We start from the raw sequence: 19,486 nt of genomic DNA on the forward strand, positions 1-19,486 counted from the left end.
AGCAGCACCGGCCTTGTTGGAGTGACCGTGTCTGGCCTCGTTGGCAAAAGAACACTTTGCATTTGCCCCCAATTTTAACGGGAAAACTTTTCTCGACACTGGAGACCCCTTCTTCTAGTGTCTTCCTGTTTGACTTGTTACTATAGAAACGATAACTAAGTTAAATGACTAATCAAGATCCAGCAGCACTGTAACCCCAGGGTTGAGACCTCCTCCTCAAAATCTTCAACCTCCTTCTCCCTGCACGTCGTTTGTTTTACCCCTGTAGCTCAGCCTCCTTTTCCAAAAACTTGCCACGCACCCGAGTCAGAAGATGGAGAGCCGAGGTTCCCCTGCAGCTTTCTCTCACAACAGAGGCTCATTACAGGAAGTGTAGGTCCAGAGAACGTGTTGCACTTTCCCCAGTAATGGGAGCTGACGGGGCTGCTGGCCTCAGAGCACACACTCATCTATGCTACCTTTTCATTCGCTCCCCCATTTCTCCTCCTCCTTCTTCATTCTTCCTGTTGCTAGCTTTCAATGAATATGAAAACCACAGAAGTTATGTAAAAAAGTTTTTTTCTGTATCAAAAAGAGAGCCCGGAAACAAAAGACACATCCAGAAAGAGAGAATAAAAGAGAGAGAGAGGAAAGCTGTCCACTGACGCTCAGTTGCTCACCTCGCCTCGTTTTCTTTCCCTCCCAACGGTCAAGCGTCTCATTCCCACCAGGACACGAACGGTGGGGGGGAAGGAGGAACAAAAGCAAGAGGCGCGCTTCCGACATTCCTTAAAGCTCTATTGAGTTGTCCAATGAACCTCGAATGGTCTGTCTCGGGCTAAACGCCTCCGTTTTACTCTCCTGTCTCATCTCTTAGCTCTGTCTGAGGTTCATTTTTAACCCATTCCTCCAGAAAACCTTCTAACTGCTTCCAACCTTCCAATTCCTCAACTTCCAAGGTCCTTCAAATCTATAACATCGCCTCTTTTTTTTTACTTCTAAATTTGACGAGCTTATATTTCTATCAGCATTTGACCCTGAGGAATGTTTATTTTGTTTGACGAAAGCCGCAAGCTCTTGCATTCCCTCTGCTCCGTCAAATAAAAGGGTTCGCAGAAGAATTTACGCAGAGGTGAGGGGATTTAAGGCAGCCATGTTTCAGAGCCCACTGTTAAACCAATGGTTGATACAATCTCCTCGTCCTCCTGCTCCCCCTCCTTGTCTTCTCTCTGCCCCACTTCTGGACTTAATCCATTAAGCCTGATCTCCCCACCCTGACTGCAGTGCATAAAGACCACATGTCATGCCTGAGCTTCATCGTTCGTGTCTGCAAATCTCCTCCTCATTTTGCACATCCTCCTCGTCCCCAGATTCAGGGTTTCGCAGAACCTCTGCAGTGCTCCGCCATGTCACCATTTATAAATTAAAGGCATCCGAGCAGCGGAAAGTGAATGCTAATGCTGGCACGTCTTGCCTCCGTGTAGTCATTAAGCACACCTTTATTTATTTATGCTGTCTCGGCGTAACGATTCTTGATATGCGCCTCTACCTCTTGATCGTGCGCTTGGGCGTCAAGAGAGGGACAAGGGCGCAATCGCAGCTGGAACTGAATTTCAATCAGGCTAATTAGGGTGAATAATGTATGGGGATGGGGAAGACAATGTGGTCACGCCTCTTTCTGTCTCTGGTGGTTTAGAGCGTCCCCGACCGATACACAGGAACCCTGAATTAAAGAGCCGACGAGGACCTGGTGACTTGCAGAAGAGAAGTTGCCCTTTTGGCGCCTGCTTCGAGTCGCTAATCAGACAGCACTAGCCCATCGTAGTTCGGGGAAAGGGCACGCATCCCACACAGCAGCATGGAGGAGCCTTCTAGTGATGGAATATAAAACGTCAACAGTGATCTTTAGATCCTCTCATGTTTTTATCACTCTGTCCATCAAAACCTTAAAAAAACAGGATCAGGGAGCCCCACTCACTTCCTAGCTGCATTAGTAGCAGCTAAATATTTCTGTCCCAAACTTCCTTTAAGTCGCTGGGTGAAATTGTTTGTTTGGTGGGAAATGCCAGAGAGGTGACGTATCAGCAGGAAGAAATAGGAAAATAAATCCACTTCCTCTGTCTGATTTGATTTATTTATTCGTTTTTATACTCAGCGAATGCAGAAAGCAATTATCCTCTAAATGTTTTCCACTCGTCATGCTAATTTTACTTCTTTTTTTTTTTTGCTAATAAGACATGTGGCAGGTGAGAATGCAATTTCTTGCTTTCCTATTTTGACATTTGGAACTTGTCAGTGTGTATTTTATTTATTTTGAACGATTTATTCAAAGCAGCATTTTTCTCTCAGGTCAGCCAAAATTCAGACCAAAGGGTTTTTTTTTTCAGAATCTCCTGGATGAATTAAACATCCATAAGCATTCAGACCCCGTTGTGTTCTCAAACTAGGTGATTCGGAGGTTGCCGATGCTGAGCGTAGCCTTGTTTAATGAATGAATCTATTAGTCGCTGTAGCCCTGAGCGTAAAACCCTGCCGTCACGACGCCATCGATTCCTCATTTTTCAGCCGAGTTATATAACGTCCCTGCTTTCAACGTTTCCCCCTTTGTGTGCACGCGCTTTCCATTAGTTTTATTGTTGGAGCACGTTAGCGCCGCATCTGGAACACTAAAACCATGAGGCATCGCATCAAACAGAAGCCGGTCCTCCACTTTTCGTCCTCACTGCAGGACAGGTAGGACGGAGTTCTGGCACCGCGTCTGAACTCCCGCACCAAATTGTAGCCATATGGAGTTAGAGGAGCTGTGCAGCATTGAAGGACTGCTGCGAGAAGCTCGTCTTCAGCTCAGGACCTCCTGCGTGGATTGTGGAATGTGTTTTGGTGCTGCTGCTCAGCTTCCAATTGTTTGGTTTTTTTTGTGTCTCCAGAGAATTTCACATCCACTTTTTTTTTCTCCCCTCTCGACTACGCAGCAGCGGCGTTTTATTTAAGCCCTCGCAGTTTTCATCGACGAAGCCGAGCTTGATTTATAGCGCGAGTGCAGTTAATTGCTTCATCGTTCATCATGTGAAATAACGGCGCAGTCCGGTTTTCCCTTTCTGAACTCTTCACTTTTTGGCTTCGTCCATGCAGTAGGACGGAGCTTTCGAGAACATTCCTTTAAGTGCTGTTTTATGTTTTTGTTTAGTTTTTTTTTAAGCTAGCTCTTGTGCTCATATTTGCAGTAGAATAAGATGTTCTTTGTCTCAGAAGCCTGTACACGTCAAGTCCAGTGTAGGGTTTGACTCGAGTTCCCTCAGGAGAACGTCAACAATGAGCTCTATATGAAGAGCCGAGTGAGAAGGTTTTTTGGCTGCTCGCTCTGAGGGGTTTAGAACAACATCAGCTCTGGACAAAAGCACAGAGATGTTCTTCACCGAAGGACGTCTCTGGACTCGGTAACATAAAAATGTTCCTTCACTTGAACTAGAAGAACCAAACCTTTTCCATCAAGAACTCCATGGAGATCTGCTTTGTGTGTGGAAGATCTTGAATGGCCTGCTATCGGCTCTGCCTCGCCTCAACCCTATTGGATGAATTGCGACACTGTTTAGTTTAGCTAGTTCATCAGACGTTCTACTTGCTAACAGGATCACTTGGCCTATGCACCAGCTGATGCAACCCAGATACAGCAAAATTAATTGGACACTCCTCCCTTTCCTGTCCACCTCCTCCCCCAGGAGCTTGGGGTACTTCCACAGAAAATCCAATCCATTAATCTCAGCCGGACACCCATACTGTCCAAACCCAAAGCTCTGAGGCGAGGCAGGTGCATAATTCTCTGGCCACCCAGAAAGGCCAGAGCGTGACTCAAACACCCCCCCCTCCCCCGACTCACTGTGACTCACTATGACTCACGATTTTCACCCTGTCCTCCTCTCGTTCCTCCTTTCGTTCCTCCTTTTGCTGTGAACGAGCCGGAGATCTCAGGCTGTTAGAGTTACCGGAGGTCTTTAAGGGTCAAAGCACCTTATTACACTGTCCGAAAGAGCGTGTCACGTTTAGAGCTGCTGTGAAGGAAACCGTCTCAGAACACGTGATTTTTTTTTTTAAATTTATTTACGAAAACCCTTTTTTTTTGTTTTTTTTATAATTTGTTGTTAAATAATTCAATGCTTTTCTGTTCTACTGGGGGGGGGGAGAGAGAGAGAGAGAGAGAGCTAGAGAAAGAGATAGATTTAGAGATAGATTGAATGAGAGACAGTGATAGATCGAGAGATAGGCAGAGAGAGATGGTTACAGAGAGAGATATTTTGAAATAGGCAGAGAGAGAGAGAGAGAGAGTGTGTGTGTGTGTGTGTGTGTGTGTGTGTGTGTGTGTGTGTGTGTGTGTGTGTGTGTGTGTGTGTTATTGTTTTGCACTGAAATCAAGCCTGAGCCCCCAAGACCTGATTTGTACACAGATTAGATTAGTTGTGTCGCTTTTGGATTCTTCTCTGCTGCAGCTGTAAACCTGTGTGTGTGTGTGTGTGTGTGTGTGTGTGTGTGTGTGTAAAAATAGCTCCAACTGCCACTTCATTCCTATATTGAGAATGCACTTGTGGGCTTTTTTCGGTCTCGGGGCTCTGTTGGGGTTCGACTCAGATATGTATCATGTTCCTGCACTTCTACCAAGAATCCATGTCCAGAAGCCCCTCAGCACCTCCATATTCTCTCTCTTTGTCTGTCGTAGGCATCGTTGGCTAAACCCTAGGCCTCCTTACCTCCATACAAAGTCTCCAAAATGTAGTGGAAGCTCTTCCCAGATAAATGGGGCTCATTCTAAAATCAACTGGAGATTGGAATTTGGAATGTGATGGTCAAAAAAGTTCACAAATCTTACGGTCAGGTGTCAACGGGGGGCAGGGGTAGGTCGAGATCTTCTTAAACAGCCGTACACTCGGGAACCCGGCTGAAGTTCGTTTGAGGACATCAGACTGGGGGATTATGCGGAACGCGTGTGAAATTCCCTCGGCCGGCTGTAATGCCCCGCAAATCAAGCTGTTTAAATCAAACTCGTATTAAAGAGCGGCGAAGAATTTGATGTAATATCCCGGTCCCAGTGTGTGTGTGTGTGAAATGGAGATAATTAAACTGGTTTGTTTGTTGATCTCTCCATCGGGGGGGATTGTCCAGGAAGGGCGGGGCCACATTCCAGCCACTCGGAGACAGGAAGCTTCTCGGCACGTCCTTCCTGTACTGATACAAAGCATGTTTGTGCCAAAAGCTCAGTGTGCACGCACACACACACACACACACACACACACACACACACACACAGCAAAGCAGTTTCATTGCCACTGTTCAGTGCAAGGACATCTGGGAAGGCTTGTGTCTGTCTCTGCAGCCAACTTATCATCACTGCCATCATCATCATCATCATCATCATCATCCTTAATGCGTTTCGGCTCATCAGGCCTGCTCCAGCTCTCAGAGGAACGTACCACCTTTTACAGCTCTCTTCCGAGGTCATTTCATCTTTTTTTATTTATTTATTTATTTATTTTTTATTATTCTACAGCTGGAAAAAAGCCTTGCAGCTTCCACCAGCATCAGGTCTAAGTCTCAGATTCGTCTCCTGCCCGTAAAAGAAAGAAAACCAGAAAACGCAGGAGATGTTTCAGTCATCGCTTTTTACACATTTTGTCCCGGATTTAGCGGAAGGGCTGTTTTGAGGAAAATCTGCTCAAATCCTCACACGTACACCAGGCCAAATCACAGCCACCTGCAGCGAGCAGCAGCCTGTCCACCAGCATGCTAACTACCCTACAGCGGCAGCCTGCGTTCTGTTCAAATCGCATGTAACATCAGCTAAAACATATTTCCAAACTTTTTCAAACCCCCCCTTCCCCAGATGAGTTTTAGAGGGCTGCAGAGATCTGAGATGGTCCGAGTGCAGGGAACATCTCCATCCTTCTTCCACTCAGAGAGTGCCTTATGCACACCAGGACTGTTAGCGTAACTGAAAAAGGCAGTGAGAAGGGCAGTGGTGTAACTGATCCACATGGACACTGGGTAATAAAACAGGATGGTGCGCAAGCCTCAAGTGACATCCTGGTGTTACATTAGGAGGAGCACACGGCTGGAGCAGCTGCTCCCTTCGTCCTCTGAGGAATTCACCCAGATCCCAGCTCTGATCAGGGACACTGCAGAAGAAAAGAGCTTTCACACCGCTTTACTGTACGACCAACCCGAATAATCAATGATCGCAGGAGAAATTTTCATCCTACACGTGGGGAAGACGGCATCAGTACATCCAACCTTACTGTTCCTGATACTAAATAGTAACCAACATGATTGCTTCTCCAGCCTCTGTTCCTGAGATGATGATGATGATAAGAGTGGGGAAGATTGAGGGGTGGTAATGCTGGTGATGATGTAGTAGTGATGGTGATTCTAATAATGGGAGAGGTGGTGGTGAAAGAAGAGTGGTGGTGGTGGTGATCACGATTATGATGATGATGATGGGAGTGGTGGTGGTAAAGTTGGAGTGATGGTGGTGGTGATGATGAGAGTCAGAATAGAAATTAGGTGATGATGAAATGGTGGAGATCAAGTGGTGATGCAATGCTGAAAGTAGTGATGGACTGCTGGTGGTGATGGACCGATGGCTATGCCAGAGTGGTGATGATGGGAGTGGTGATGGAGTGTTAGTAATGAGGGATTGTTGATGGTGGTGGACGTGATGATGATGAGGGTTCGGTGATGATGGACTGATGATTGCTGTGCAGGAACATGGTCTCCACCTAAACTCCTGGCCCAGGTTTCAAAACTGGATGGATTTGACCAATTTGTGCTCCATTATCTGTGTGGTGGTGTTTTTTACTGAGCAATATGAGCCGAGCTCGGCTACCCTGAAAGCTCGTGATATGCCCAGAGCAGCTGGAGACTCTGCTTCCGACTTCCCGTTCGAGAAACATGAGAGTGATTCATATTTTTTTTTTTGTCAGCTGCAGAACATCGGATTTCAAACTGACCCAAATTTGAATTTTGATCTAAGTCTTCTGTCTGTTAATCATCAGGCATCGCTGTGTATGATTCTGTGTGTGTGTGTGTGTGTGTGTGTGTGTGTGTGTGTGTGTGTGTGTGTGTGTGTGTGTGTGTGTGTGTGTGTGTGTGTGTGTATGGCTAACACATCATTGTTTCTGTTCCTCCCTCACATTGTAAACACAGAGCCCACTCTTTAAGACTAGCCGTTCCCCTGTCAGCCGTTCACCTGGCAGTGTATCAGAAAGACGTAGCTATCTCATTCCAAGCAGCTGTTTAAACACCTCGGACACCAACAATACACTCAGCTTCTGCTGCTGACATTCTGCCCACTCCCCCATTCCCCCACCCCTACAGCTTCGTAGTGCAGTTTATCTCGTCTTCAGAGGGTTCATTCAGGCGTTTGGGGTTTTGGCTCCTGTTCCCCAAGTAGCCCGAGTTCAGTGCTGATGCACAACACGGACGAAATAAAATAGTAAATTATCCAAGCGGAAATACGTTTACTGCTCCAGAGTGGGTAATTTTTCTATAACAGTGATGTTTTTAGTTCTTTGAGACGAGCATTTTTATCCATTTAGTGTTCAGCAAGACACCTTTTGGTTTTCTAAGTTTTTATCGGCCATGTTGGTTCGGTGTGTAGTCTGTCCCAGTTCACTAATCTAAACAAACAAGCCCACATTCAATCCCCCCAAAGTCATTGCCATTGTTACCACAGCGGACAGTGTAGAAATAATCTGCCGCGTCGTTCTGCTGTTCCGCTATTCTTCACCTAGAGTGGGGCTCAACAGTGATGATAAATGGACTAGCAAAGTACAATGGGTCACATTCCACAGATTTGCTTCGCTCGGCATTGTGTGGGTGTGTGTGTGGGGGGGCTACCTCGGAACCCTACTGTAAGCCTCAGCGTTCCAGGAATGCCTTTCGAACGTGTGGATTTATACTCGTCTGATTTGTTCCAGATGTTTAAAGAAAAAAAGAGAAAGAAAGAAAGAATATTCTTCTCTCCCAGGCCTAACATTTCGTAGCTTTTGGAAGCGGCATATTGTTTCACCATTATTTATCGCACATAGATCACGGCGTAATGGAAGAGTAAACAAAGCTTTGATTGGTCGACGGGACGTTTCCATGCTCCAGCGAGGAAATCCATCAGCGCACTCGACGCATTCTTCAGGACTTTGACTCGGTGCCACGGTGAAAGGAAGCAGCAGAGTTTCATAGCCTGTGCTGCGGAGTGAGATTCTTCATTGTTCATTTGTTTGGTTTTGCGCTCAGACAGTCTTTCAGAGAACGGAATAAGGGAGTGGCCGGAAATGAGCGAGGGGTTTGGGGAGCAGGACGCAGGCGAGATGTCACGATTCTTTAAAAAAAAAAAAAAACCCGTAACCACATTTCAAAACTAACTCTTCTCTTCCAAAGTCCTTTTTGCCCTGCTGGCACTACCCAGAATGCACCTTTCCTCACAGCCATCTAGCTTCATTAACACCACGGCATCCTCTGATCCGGGCATGGCTGACCTCGAATAGGGAGTCGGTGCCAGGATCTGCTCCTCCTCTGGCCAGAGAAAGTAGGAGGAGCTGGAGCGCTGCCAGTCACTTCTGTCCTTTCCTCCTTCCTTCCTCCTACCCCCCAGTTAGATTTTTCTTTGGCTCCTTCCATCCTTGTTTTAGAAGAACTGTACTTCCATGGTATTAATATTTGATGATGATGACCATCTGTGAGCTCTGGATGTTCTCATATTAGTTTCCAGTGGTCCAGTAAAGTCAGTTCTAACAGCTCCTGACAAAAAAAACTAAATAAACAAGCACGTGATTGGAATAATTTGTCAAGCTGGCAGTGGAGAGCGCGAGAGGCCAGAGCGTGTTAGCTTTGCTAATCTCACCTGGTCGAGTTGGCAGAGCAGAAGGTCGAACAGAAGGGACTGTGGCTAAATTGGATGACCCCAGGTTATCCAGACAGTCTTTGCAAGGGGATTAATTGCATAAAAGCCCAGTAATGATCTCTGGCCTGTGGCCTGGCTCGAAAATCCCTTTATCCACAGTGCAGTGATTTACTGCTGCTCAGGTGATTTAAGGTGAATACCACCTTAGGAAGAGGAGCAAATCCATCACACTGGGTTCTGACCTTAAGGCAAGACAAAGAAGCGCAGATCATTCTCCCAGCGTTTCCTTTTTCCTCTTTTTTCTAGCACGAATCTAAGGACGATCGTCTCAAACGTTAAGTAGAGGTTGTCATGCTGATGAACTTCTCAATGTCCTGTAAGATGTTTGTACCATCTATTTTTTTCTGCCTCTGAAAGTGCTGTAGAGGGAGAACAACAACTTCTGGGCTTTCTGAAAACATCCTGACAGCAGAAAGCTTGTCAACCCGTGAATTAAACATTAGAATGGATAGGAGTTGGTTATAGGCAGCCACTTATTGTTGCTATGGCAACAGTAATGCGTGTCAGTGTGTGTTTGGGTGGGGGGGATGGGGTAACTTGTACATCTTTACTAATTTATCAGGTTAGTCCCAAGTTAGTTCCTGTGCTCGTTTGTCAAGAACTTTCATACTGACTGAAAACATTTTCCATATCAACCCTTATTCTCACCTTCCTTTTTAAAACAGAGTGTCCATTGTTCGATTGGCTGTGAATGAGCAGTCACTATAGAAACGATAAAGTATTATAGCCAATGCCCTTTTTTCGACACCTTTCCAGCCAATCGGATAAGAGAGCCCTGGGGTATAAAATTAGGGGTATATCCTGGACCGCTTTCATTTGACCTCTTTAACTTGACTGTACACACTCGAAAACTAAGCTTTGTAAGTATGGTTAGTGTGTTGATGAGATGTTTTGTCACTGGTGGGCTGTCGGAGGAGCTTTTCACCCCTCTGGTGTTTGTTATACGAGAATCCGTTCTCTGAGCCGTTGCTAGGAAACACTCCATTCCCCCCCAAGTGGGGAGCACTTTCTTTTTTCTCTTTTTTCCTTTTTCCCTTTCGCTTGGTCATATTGCTGTGTGGAAGGAGCCTCTTGTGCACCCTTTTCTGCCCAGCATGGGGCCCTCCATCTGTGTGTTTAAGACGAGGCCCATAGCTCCTCAGATCGAGAATGCAGAGACTGCAGGAGCATGGAATGCAGAAATTTGGTGGCTCGGAGACTTAGAGAATAGCACAAGTACACACACACAGATTACCTAGGCTTTTATACAGCGCTAATGTTGTTGTACAGGTCCGAGGTCAAATCATTGCGACACCAAGTGTAATGTATCAGACACTTTATAGAGACACAGTATCGGGTCTAAAATGTCAGGTCTGTGTGTGGAATTGCCCGCTGTGCTCTGTGTGTGTATGATGTGTGGTGTGTGTTTGGAGTTATCCTTTCCCCCTGCTGAGCGGATCAGTCACAAAGTCTGTGAAGCATGAAGCATCGTTTTTGATCTAATCCTCATTCCAGTCCGGGCTGGCTGTCTGACCGCTCTCTTCTCGTTTTCTTTAGCGCCTTCTCCTGCCTCGATCTCAGTAAAGTGCATCTCGTTTTGGTTCCACAGGGTCTAAATTTCCTGCTAGGTTATCCGGCTCAAAATATCATGCCATTGGGGGAAAAAACAAACCGATTCCCAGCCTACAGTGGTGTTTTAGTTTGTTGGATACAGAGCATCTTCGGTGCGGACGAGCAATTCCACAGAGAACAATGATATACACTGACCAGGCATAACTTTATGGCCACCTGCCTAATATTGTGCTGTACCCTTATTGCTGCCAAAACAATCCTGACCTCTCGACCATTACCAGCTTCAACATCTTCAGCAGTTTGTGCTGCAGGAGCTCGTCTGATAGATTGGACCACACGGTCCAACCTTCACTCCCCACGTGCATCAATGATCCTCGGTCACCCACGACCCTGTCGCCGGTTCACCACTGTTCCTTCCTTGGACTACTTTCGATAGATCCTGACCACTGCAGACCAGGAAGATCCCACAAGAGCTGCTGTTATCTAGATGTTCTGACCCAGTCGTCTAGACATCACAATTTGTCCCTTTTCAAACTCGCTTAAATCCTACTAAATAAATCCCACCTACAAACAGGTGCCATGATGAAGAGAGAAACTTTCTTTCGGCTTCTCCCGTTAGGGGTCGCCACAGCGGATCCTCCGCATGTTTGATTTGGCACGTTTTTACACTGGATGACCTTCCTAACTCAACCCTCCCCATTTATCCGGGCTTTGGACCAGCACTGAGAGTGGCTAGGGTTGGTTCCCTGACGAAGAGATAATCAGTGTTATTTGCTTCACCACTCACAATGTCATAATGTTACGCCTGATCGGTGTGCACCTCAACACCTTCTAACCAATCAGTACTCGGCATTCTGCAGCACTGTCGGGTCTGTCATCAGCATGCCTGTCAGCGTTCCCTCTGTTCATTCGTTCCGAACGTTCAGTTTCCAGCGAGCTCAATCCCCTGAATAGGATTGTAAAAAGCAGCACAGCTCCGGCTTATTCGATTCACATCAAGCCTTTTGTGTGCCCCGGCTGCCAACATTGTTTCCAGAAAAGCGTCTGTTACTGGAAAACTGGGTCTTTTTATGTCCATATTAAACGATTTGCAGGATAATAAGCTTTCAGACTCAAACACAAACAATTATACAGAGCATTCAAAATAACCATGGAATGAGAATCAATTGCTGATGAAGTTCTAATAGTAATGATAAAAATATATCTCACTAAATGCCTCGATCTGCTGATGGTGTATCTGTGACATAGTACCGCTGTATAAGTGCGCCTCAGAGATGATCAGTGGGTCAGGTTCCTAATGGGATTTGCTCTGATGGTTTCTAAAATCATTAGACACTGATGAGGAAATGATGAATGGAGACCATTAGAGAGTGTTCTCCCACATCTCCCCCCTCTCACTTTGTGTACTTGTGTTAATCATCTGGACAGGGCCAATGTGCACCAGTTATGAGTTATGACCAGTACGGGTTGTGTCGCACATACATTTGCTATACAGACTTCGTTGTGTGGTGTTAAAGATATGGAAAAGTATCTATATTAAAGAGGGGCAGCTGATGGTGTTCCAGTGGGTTTGATGCTGATGTTTGATTTTCATATTTAATTTTCAAAGCTGTTCTACTTATTTCAGCATACTATAACAAACGTCTGCATTTAAGGAACACGCAAGATTGATTATTTATCCATTAAATTTATTTATTCATGAATAGATTCCTAACATCCTTCATTCATTCACTCCCTCGATACGCTGTCTTTATCAGGATTTTCTCCTTTTGAGAGAAATTCTTTTAGCTGTACAAAAAACCCGCAAAAGAATTGATATCGCTAGACTGTCGTAAAAACGTTGGCACTGACGGGAAGTCATCGATTCCGTGCAATCGACATGTGCATTTCAGTACAAATGCGATGTACAAATCCCGCAATCCAGATCGACGTCTCACTGCCTTTATCTCTCCGCATCAGGTTGCTAACATCAGTTATCTTTAAAAAATTTTGTGTGCAAAATATATTTCTGATTGAGAAGATATTTGGTGGACCTATAATGTAGGATCCAGAGGAGAATTTGGTGCCACGAGGTGTCACCTGGTCATGATTTTGACCCGCCGCAGGCAGCGTAGCGTAAAAGAGCCGTGGTGTCAGACGCTGTTATTCAGACTGACAGGCCTTCTCCTTCTCTCACACACAATCCAGAGGTGAGAAATGAACACGGCTTTCCACTAACGCCTCCCACGGCCCGATCGGCCCGACTCTCGACCCCTCCAGCGATCGCGGAGGTGGCTTTGACACCTGCGCCCGCGCCTGCGCCCTTTTTCCGCTTGTAAAAGAAGATTCTCTGTGTTGCCTGGCCGCGTAGCAAATAAACAGCGAACAGTATTCAAATCTACACCCACGAACCTGGTTTTCTCGCCAGTTAATCAAAGCGTCATTAGCGGACAGTGTCGCTTTTTAAAAGCGGAAAGCACTCGAGTGGTAGTGGGAGGCACTTCAGCTCAGGATTGTCTCCACACCCCCAAGCAGCTTCAGTGCATGCCGCAGAAAATTTACTCAGGCAGATTTTCTCTTCGTGGTCGATAACGAAAACTGTTCAATCAATAAATGTCTCATTTCAGGTGTTTTTTTTTTTTTTTTTTTTTTTTTTTTTTTTTAGTTCCGTTCATGTGCATCCTCACCCGGGTATTGTGCTCATCCCATCTCTTTCTCTAAGGTTTTAATGAAGAACTAAGTGTGACTCTGGTTTCCTCATCCTAATGACCTCCGATCTTTGTTTGACAGGAGCAGAGTCCCAGCAACCAGACGTCTCTTGCCATGATGCAGGAGCCGCAGGAGGTGGTGGAGGAGACGGTCACTATCGAGGAGGACCCCGGCACGCCCACTTCACACGTCTCCGTGGTGACATCAGAAGATGGAACCACGCGCCGCACGGAGACCAAAGTACACACACATACACACACACACAAGCACACACACACACACACACACACACACACATATATATATATATATATATATATATACAATCCTTTTCTCGAGTATCCTGCATCCTCAAGCGTCCTGTCCTATGTCCTGTGATGTTAACCCCGACATTCATAATGCCAAGACATTCACCCAGCGTTTCTAGCTTCCAGAGTCCATGGGTCCCTCTGGGCACATGAAGCTTAACCAGGGGTCCGTGATTTGATCATTTTGTAAAACAGTAATGGAATTCACAACCTACACGATTTAGGGGTCCAAGCACCAAAGACAGCTTGGGCATAATTATTGGCCGGATTTGAATAAGATTCATACAAAAATACGTCTGCGATAAAATTTTCCCCCGTTCCGCTTCAGCACGCCCGCTTTTCTCGGTTCTCCTCTGTTCGTTTGTGGAAAATCGGACAAAACAGCAGACGGGATACAAAAATGAAAGTCGACCCTTACAGAAGCGTTCGGTCCGTAGCTTATAGCCACTCGACGCTGGTGCAAAATCGCAGCATGGATCAGCAATCCGGCAAGCAGTCACCTCCATCTAACCTCCACTCCCGCAGGGTGCTTATATATCACACACACACACACACGTCAATACACACATTTCAGGCTTCTCTCTCTTCAAATTTGGAATGATTATAATTCAGTCCTCGGAAAACTGCAGCAAGGGTTCCTGGTAAATGGTACAGAGCCTGCCGGCTTCTGATTGGCCCAGGAAGGTGTGGATTTCTTTACACTGACTGTAGTACAGTTGCACTTCACAGGTTTTTATTAATGCGCTCGGGTTAACACATTACCGTTTCTATGGTTACTGCTCATTCTCTTAACGAGACATTTAGCATGTGGGTTTTTTTTTTATTTTATTAATTTGAAGCAGAATGTTATCAGCTCTTTTTTCTTCTTTTTTTAAAGGGATCTATTTAAAGCTGTATTGTATGCTATTAGCCTTCAGTGCAGGCCGGAAGTTGGATGAAGCCTCGCTAAGCTGAAAATGGGCCAAAACAATCATGAAATGAATCGAGCGCCTTGATTTCCCAGGTTTCTCGCAGTCAGGAAGCGCGATAGCGTGTGTCCACCGTGCTACAGAGAACGAGTTGATGGTGTAGTTGATCGTTCAGCGCCAGCGTTTCTTTTCCTTTTTTCTTTTTTATTCCCACCAGCGTATCGAGCGTTTACAAACGGTTTGCTAGACACGAAACGCTCTCAGCTAGTGATTCATTTCCATCAGCCTCATTAATCCCCAAGATAAATTTATAGCCCCGAACAAAATAGCTAATTACCGGTGGTGGAGTTTACTGGGCTGCAAATTGGTCTCTGAATCGGCACCGAGCACCGGAACACCAGAGGGGTTCTTCTCATTTTACATGAAAAATCTGTATATTTGTTGCATTTTTGAGTGCTCTGGAAATTGATTAGCGGGCATATAAGCATGGCTCGGGATCAATACTGGGACATGATTGGTCGATCCATGTTCAGGCCCTGCCTATTATAGTGTTTGGTTGTTTGGCCATTTATTGATGTCTGGGCCTACAGGCAGATTGATGGGCCGAGAAAACACTGCAGTAATATGATTAGTTTGTCCGGACCTGTTTTCGAGTGCCCTTGTCTTTTTTTTTTTTTTTTCCCTTCTTCGCTTTGCAAGTGACTCATCTAATAGGCCGGAGTTTTTGAACCTCAGTCCTGCGCTATGCTGTGATCCTCATGCTTCAGTGTAAACATGAATGATTTACGACCCAGACAGGCGGCATGTAGCGTTGCGGGCACTCACGAACATGTTAAAAAAAAAAAAAAACCTTGGTTAGATCAGAGAGCACTTTGACGTCGTACTCGTTAGAATGCGAACTTCGGTAGTGGCAGAATATCGACGCTGGCCGCGAGGAGCCGAAACTCCCACAATGCCCTGCTGGGAGGTTTGATTACAGAAGTAGTTGCTTCTAAACCACATGACATTCTAAAAACATTATTTATTTTTAACATTTTTTCGTTTGTTTGCACTCCCAGGTGACCAAGATGGTGAAGACGGTAACGACCCGCACTGTGCGCCAGATGCCGCTAGGTCCCGACGGTCTGCCCATTGCTGACGGTTCCTCACCCCTGGGCAGCTACACCGACTCCATCGACCGTCGCTTCATGAAGAACGGCGAGCGCTTCGTCACACCTCAGGCCACGTCCACGCTCACGCGCTCCTACAACCACAGTAACTACGGCGACTCGTATTACAGCCCGCATGATGCCTACGGGGACGTTTGTGACAATTACGGCAGCCTCTCCCGGGGCCTCAACTACCGGCCCTACCGGCCCTATGCCTACCGCATGGAAAACAGCTACACCCTTCCCATCCGGAGGGACGACTACGGACACATGGCCCAGCCACAGGTACCCGTGGGGGGCAGCAGCACCATGGACCTCAATCGCTCGCAGCCCGAGCGCTTCCAGCCCGAGCCATACGGACTGGAGGACGACCGGCGCAGTCTGGGCCCAGATGACGAAGAACCATACGAGCTGGAGCCCGACTACTCCACCGCCAGCCGCCGCACACTGCCTGGCGCCGCACGCGTTATCAGAGAGCCTCTGCGCAACGGGCCTCGCATCAGGTAAGGGTCTTATCTCAGTCTGATCTGCACAATATCAGACTGTTATCTTTCTTTATTCTCCGGATGCTCTGTGTTTGGCCTTATATCTATATTAGTTTTATTTTAAAAAAAATAACGAGTCTAATTTTAGAATCAAAACAGGATGATTAGGGTCTAATCTGACACTGATCTTTGTATCACTGCTGGTTGATTAGGGTCTAATCTGAGACTGATCTTGGTATCACTGCAGGATGATTAAGGTCTATTCTGAGTCTGATTTCAGTATCACCACACTATGATTAATTTCTATGAGTCTGATCGCTGTTTTGCTGCAGGATGAATAGGATCTAATCTGAGGTTGATCTTAGTGCACTGCACAATAACTAGGGCCTTATCCGAGTCTAAACTCAGTTTTTCAGGAGGATGAATAGGGTCTAATCTGAGTCTGATCTTAGTTTTATTGCAGGATAAATAAGGTCTCTGTATCTCAGCACTATGATTATGGCCTAATCTGAGTCTGATCTCAGTATAGCCTCTCACAGCAAGTCGAATCCATGCAGAGCCATGCGCTTTACATCTGTATGACGATGTTCTCTTTCACTGTGAAAGGAGCTTGTGTTCACACGTAAGATGTGTAGCGTGGAAGGATGCGCTGAAGATACTCGAGCGTAACTCGGTCGCCGTCGTCTCCTGAAGGAAAACAGGGAGAGATGAGGAATGTGGGTAGTTAAGAAAAAAAGCATCTGATTGTGTGGCTGAGGGACATCATCTTACAACTTACACGCTCGTGAGCAGATGCTCGGTGTGTTGGGGGGGGTCGGGGGGCGGCATGTGCTCGTGTCCGTACGAGCGGCAGCATGGGCGGAGCCAGAGAGCCTTCAGAGAGAAACACACACACACACACATTTAGTTATCGTATCATTTACTAGACTATTATTATTGCGTAATGCATATTCGTTAAAAAGGACACAAAGTCCAGATTTTTTTTTTTTACCTGATCCTTTTATCGTGTTTCGTTCTCGTCTCCATGGTGTCTCGTTAATAACATGCCGCGTGCGCATGAGGAGATCGGGGCGTCCTAATTAAGGCTTAGCGCGCGGTAGGCTCCGAAACCCGTCAATTACACTCAGGGGGAAAATTGAGACGTTTACCACCAAAATCATCCCGATACACTCGAGTCTGCGAGCGACAGGTGGAGTGTGTTTAATCCATTACTGACACTACGCGAGCAGCATTTCTCCCACATACACTCTCTCGGCTCGCTTCACTTCAGACAATTTCCCCTCATTAGGGTCTGCTTGGATTAGGAGGCATCTAAATGGCGGTGCAAATGCTTGTTATCCACCGTACCTGCAATCAGAAACCATCTCCCGCCCTCTTTCCACCGTCACATGACCTCTACCTTGGGAGGAGGACTGCGAAATGCGATTCCTTTCAGACATTCTTTTTTAAACTGTGACTAAACACGACGCTATCTGCCCTGAACTCACATGTCATTGATTAATGGCCTTTACTGGTGAGTAAGTGGAGAGACGGTTCAAACACTGGAGTTGCGAGACACACTTGAGATACAAGAAACAGTGGATACATGAGACATCGTAAAAACACTGCAAACACATTGGAACAGGAGACACTGGAGACCAAAAACATACTGGGGAACTGGAGGCACATGAAATAATGGACACACTGGAGACATGAGACATACTGGACACAATGGAGACACGAGACACAGACAGTGAGACAGTGGAGGCACGAGAGAAACTACTAGACTACTGCTAGACAAAATGCACACACTGGAAATCAGAGACAAACTATAAACGCTGCAGACACATGACATAATAGACACACTGGCGGCACACAAGAGAGACGAGGCATATTGGAGACACTGCAGACACACTGGAAAAGAAGACACTTGAGACAAGAGACAAACTGGGGGCACTGCAGACACTGGACACACATGATGTAATGGACACACCGGAGACACACAAGATACTGCAGACTCTGGAAAGACAAGGCATATTCAAGACACTGGAGACATGCCCCTCTCACCCGGAGAGCAATAAAAAGAAAGTTTGAATGTAAACAATTCCTCATTCATCATTCCTGTGAACTGTCTGGGTGTGTTTCTTGGCTGCTGCTGAAAATGGTGTGGCTTTTGACTCGTCCGTTATTGTTCGTGGATAATTGTGTTTGTGTGCAGCACCTCGGTTCTGTACACCACGTAATTAGCATTCACGCTCCCCATCTTCTGATGATTTTAGAATAGTTCATCGAGGCAGAGGGAACAGAGATACATGCTCTTAATGATCAACAAGTCAGACCTAACTGCTCGAAGAAATGAAGAGATTTCATCCTCAGGAGAAGGTGGACGGAGGGAAATATGAACGCTGAAGGACAAAACACTGTGAGAAGCGATGAACGTGGCTCGCGTTTCATCAAATCTGCACTGGTTTAATCTTATTTATTTGAAGCTCCTCATTCTGCTGTCCCCGATACAGCACCGGGTGCAGGACACTGGGTATTGGGCACTTCACAGCACTGAATAGAACAGGGGCATGCGATATGCATTACATGCGTGTGCTTTCCTCCACTTCTCCAATCCTCTACCCTTCCACTCCTCCAATTCTCTACTCTTCAAATCCTCCAATCTTCCAATACGCCAATCCCCCACTCCTCCAATTCTCCAATCCTTTACCCCTCCACTCTTCCACTTCTTCAATCCTCTACCCTTCCACTCCTCCAATTCTCTACTCTTCAAATCCTCCAATCTTCCAACTCACCAATCCCCCACTCCTCCAATTCTCCAATTCTTTTCCCTCCACGCTTCCACTCCTTCAATCCTCTACCCTTCCACTTCCTTCCACTCCTCCAATTCTCTACTCTTCCAATACTCCACTTCTCCAATCCTCTACTCTTCCACTCCTCCAATTCTCCAATCCTCCCATCCTCCACTTTCCCAATCCTTCACTCCTCCAATCCTCTATTCCAGCATTTCTTCACTTCTCCAATCCTTCACTTCTCCAATTTTCCACTCCTCCACTTCTCCATTCCTCTACCCCTCCACTCTTCCACCTCCACTTCCCCAATTCCCCACTCCTATAATCCTCCACTTTTCCAATCCTCTACTACTCCACTCCTCCAATCTTCCACTTCTCTATTCCTTCAATTCTCCACTTCTCCAATTCTCCACTCTTCCAATCCTCCAATTCTCCTCCCATCCTCCACTCTTCTAATCCTCCATTCCTCCAACCCTTCACTCACGCCACTCCTCCCCTCAAATGTTCCACTCCTCCACAGGAGCATCAGCACCTGCCCGGGTTTCAAATTGTCTTTCAGCTCGGTGCTGAGTTGCGATAGTCTTTCTCTTCGGGGCGATCGCCTCAGCGTGGGAGATGGAAAGATTCCTAAAGTGCTTCATTCCTCGCTGAGTTTTACCTTATAAGGATTGATTTCTTGTGACCGGGTTAATAATGAAACA

The 19,486-nt window shown here is 46.2% G+C and overlaps 1 protein-coding gene across 12 annotated transcripts in view; it reads left to right on the top strand.

Moving 5' to 3' along the window:
- arvcfb (ARVCF delta catenin family member b) overlaps nucleotides 1-19,486 on the top strand; it is a 111,209-nt gene that overhangs the window by 58,871 nt on the left and 32,852 nt on the right. For all 12 annotated transcript variants that reach the window (XM_046841262.1, XM_046841260.1, XM_046841261.1 and 9 more), the window contains 2 exons: nucleotides 13,244-13,402; nucleotides 15,437-16,029. In XM_046841262.1, coding sequence (XP_046697218.1) covers nucleotides 13,277-13,402; nucleotides 15,437-16,029 — 719 coding nt within the window. In that variant the 5' untranslated portion in view covers nucleotides 13,244-13,276. The remainder of the gene's footprint in view (nucleotides 1-13,243; nucleotides 13,403-15,436; nucleotides 16,030-19,486) is intronic.

Source organism: Silurus meridionalis, chromosome 27, assembly GCF_014805685.1.
Source record: "Silurus meridionalis isolate SWU-2019-XX chromosome 27, ASM1480568v1, whole genome shotgun sequence".
Classification (NCBI taxonomy): domain Eukaryota; kingdom Metazoa; phylum Chordata; class Actinopteri; order Siluriformes; family Siluridae; genus Silurus; species Silurus meridionalis.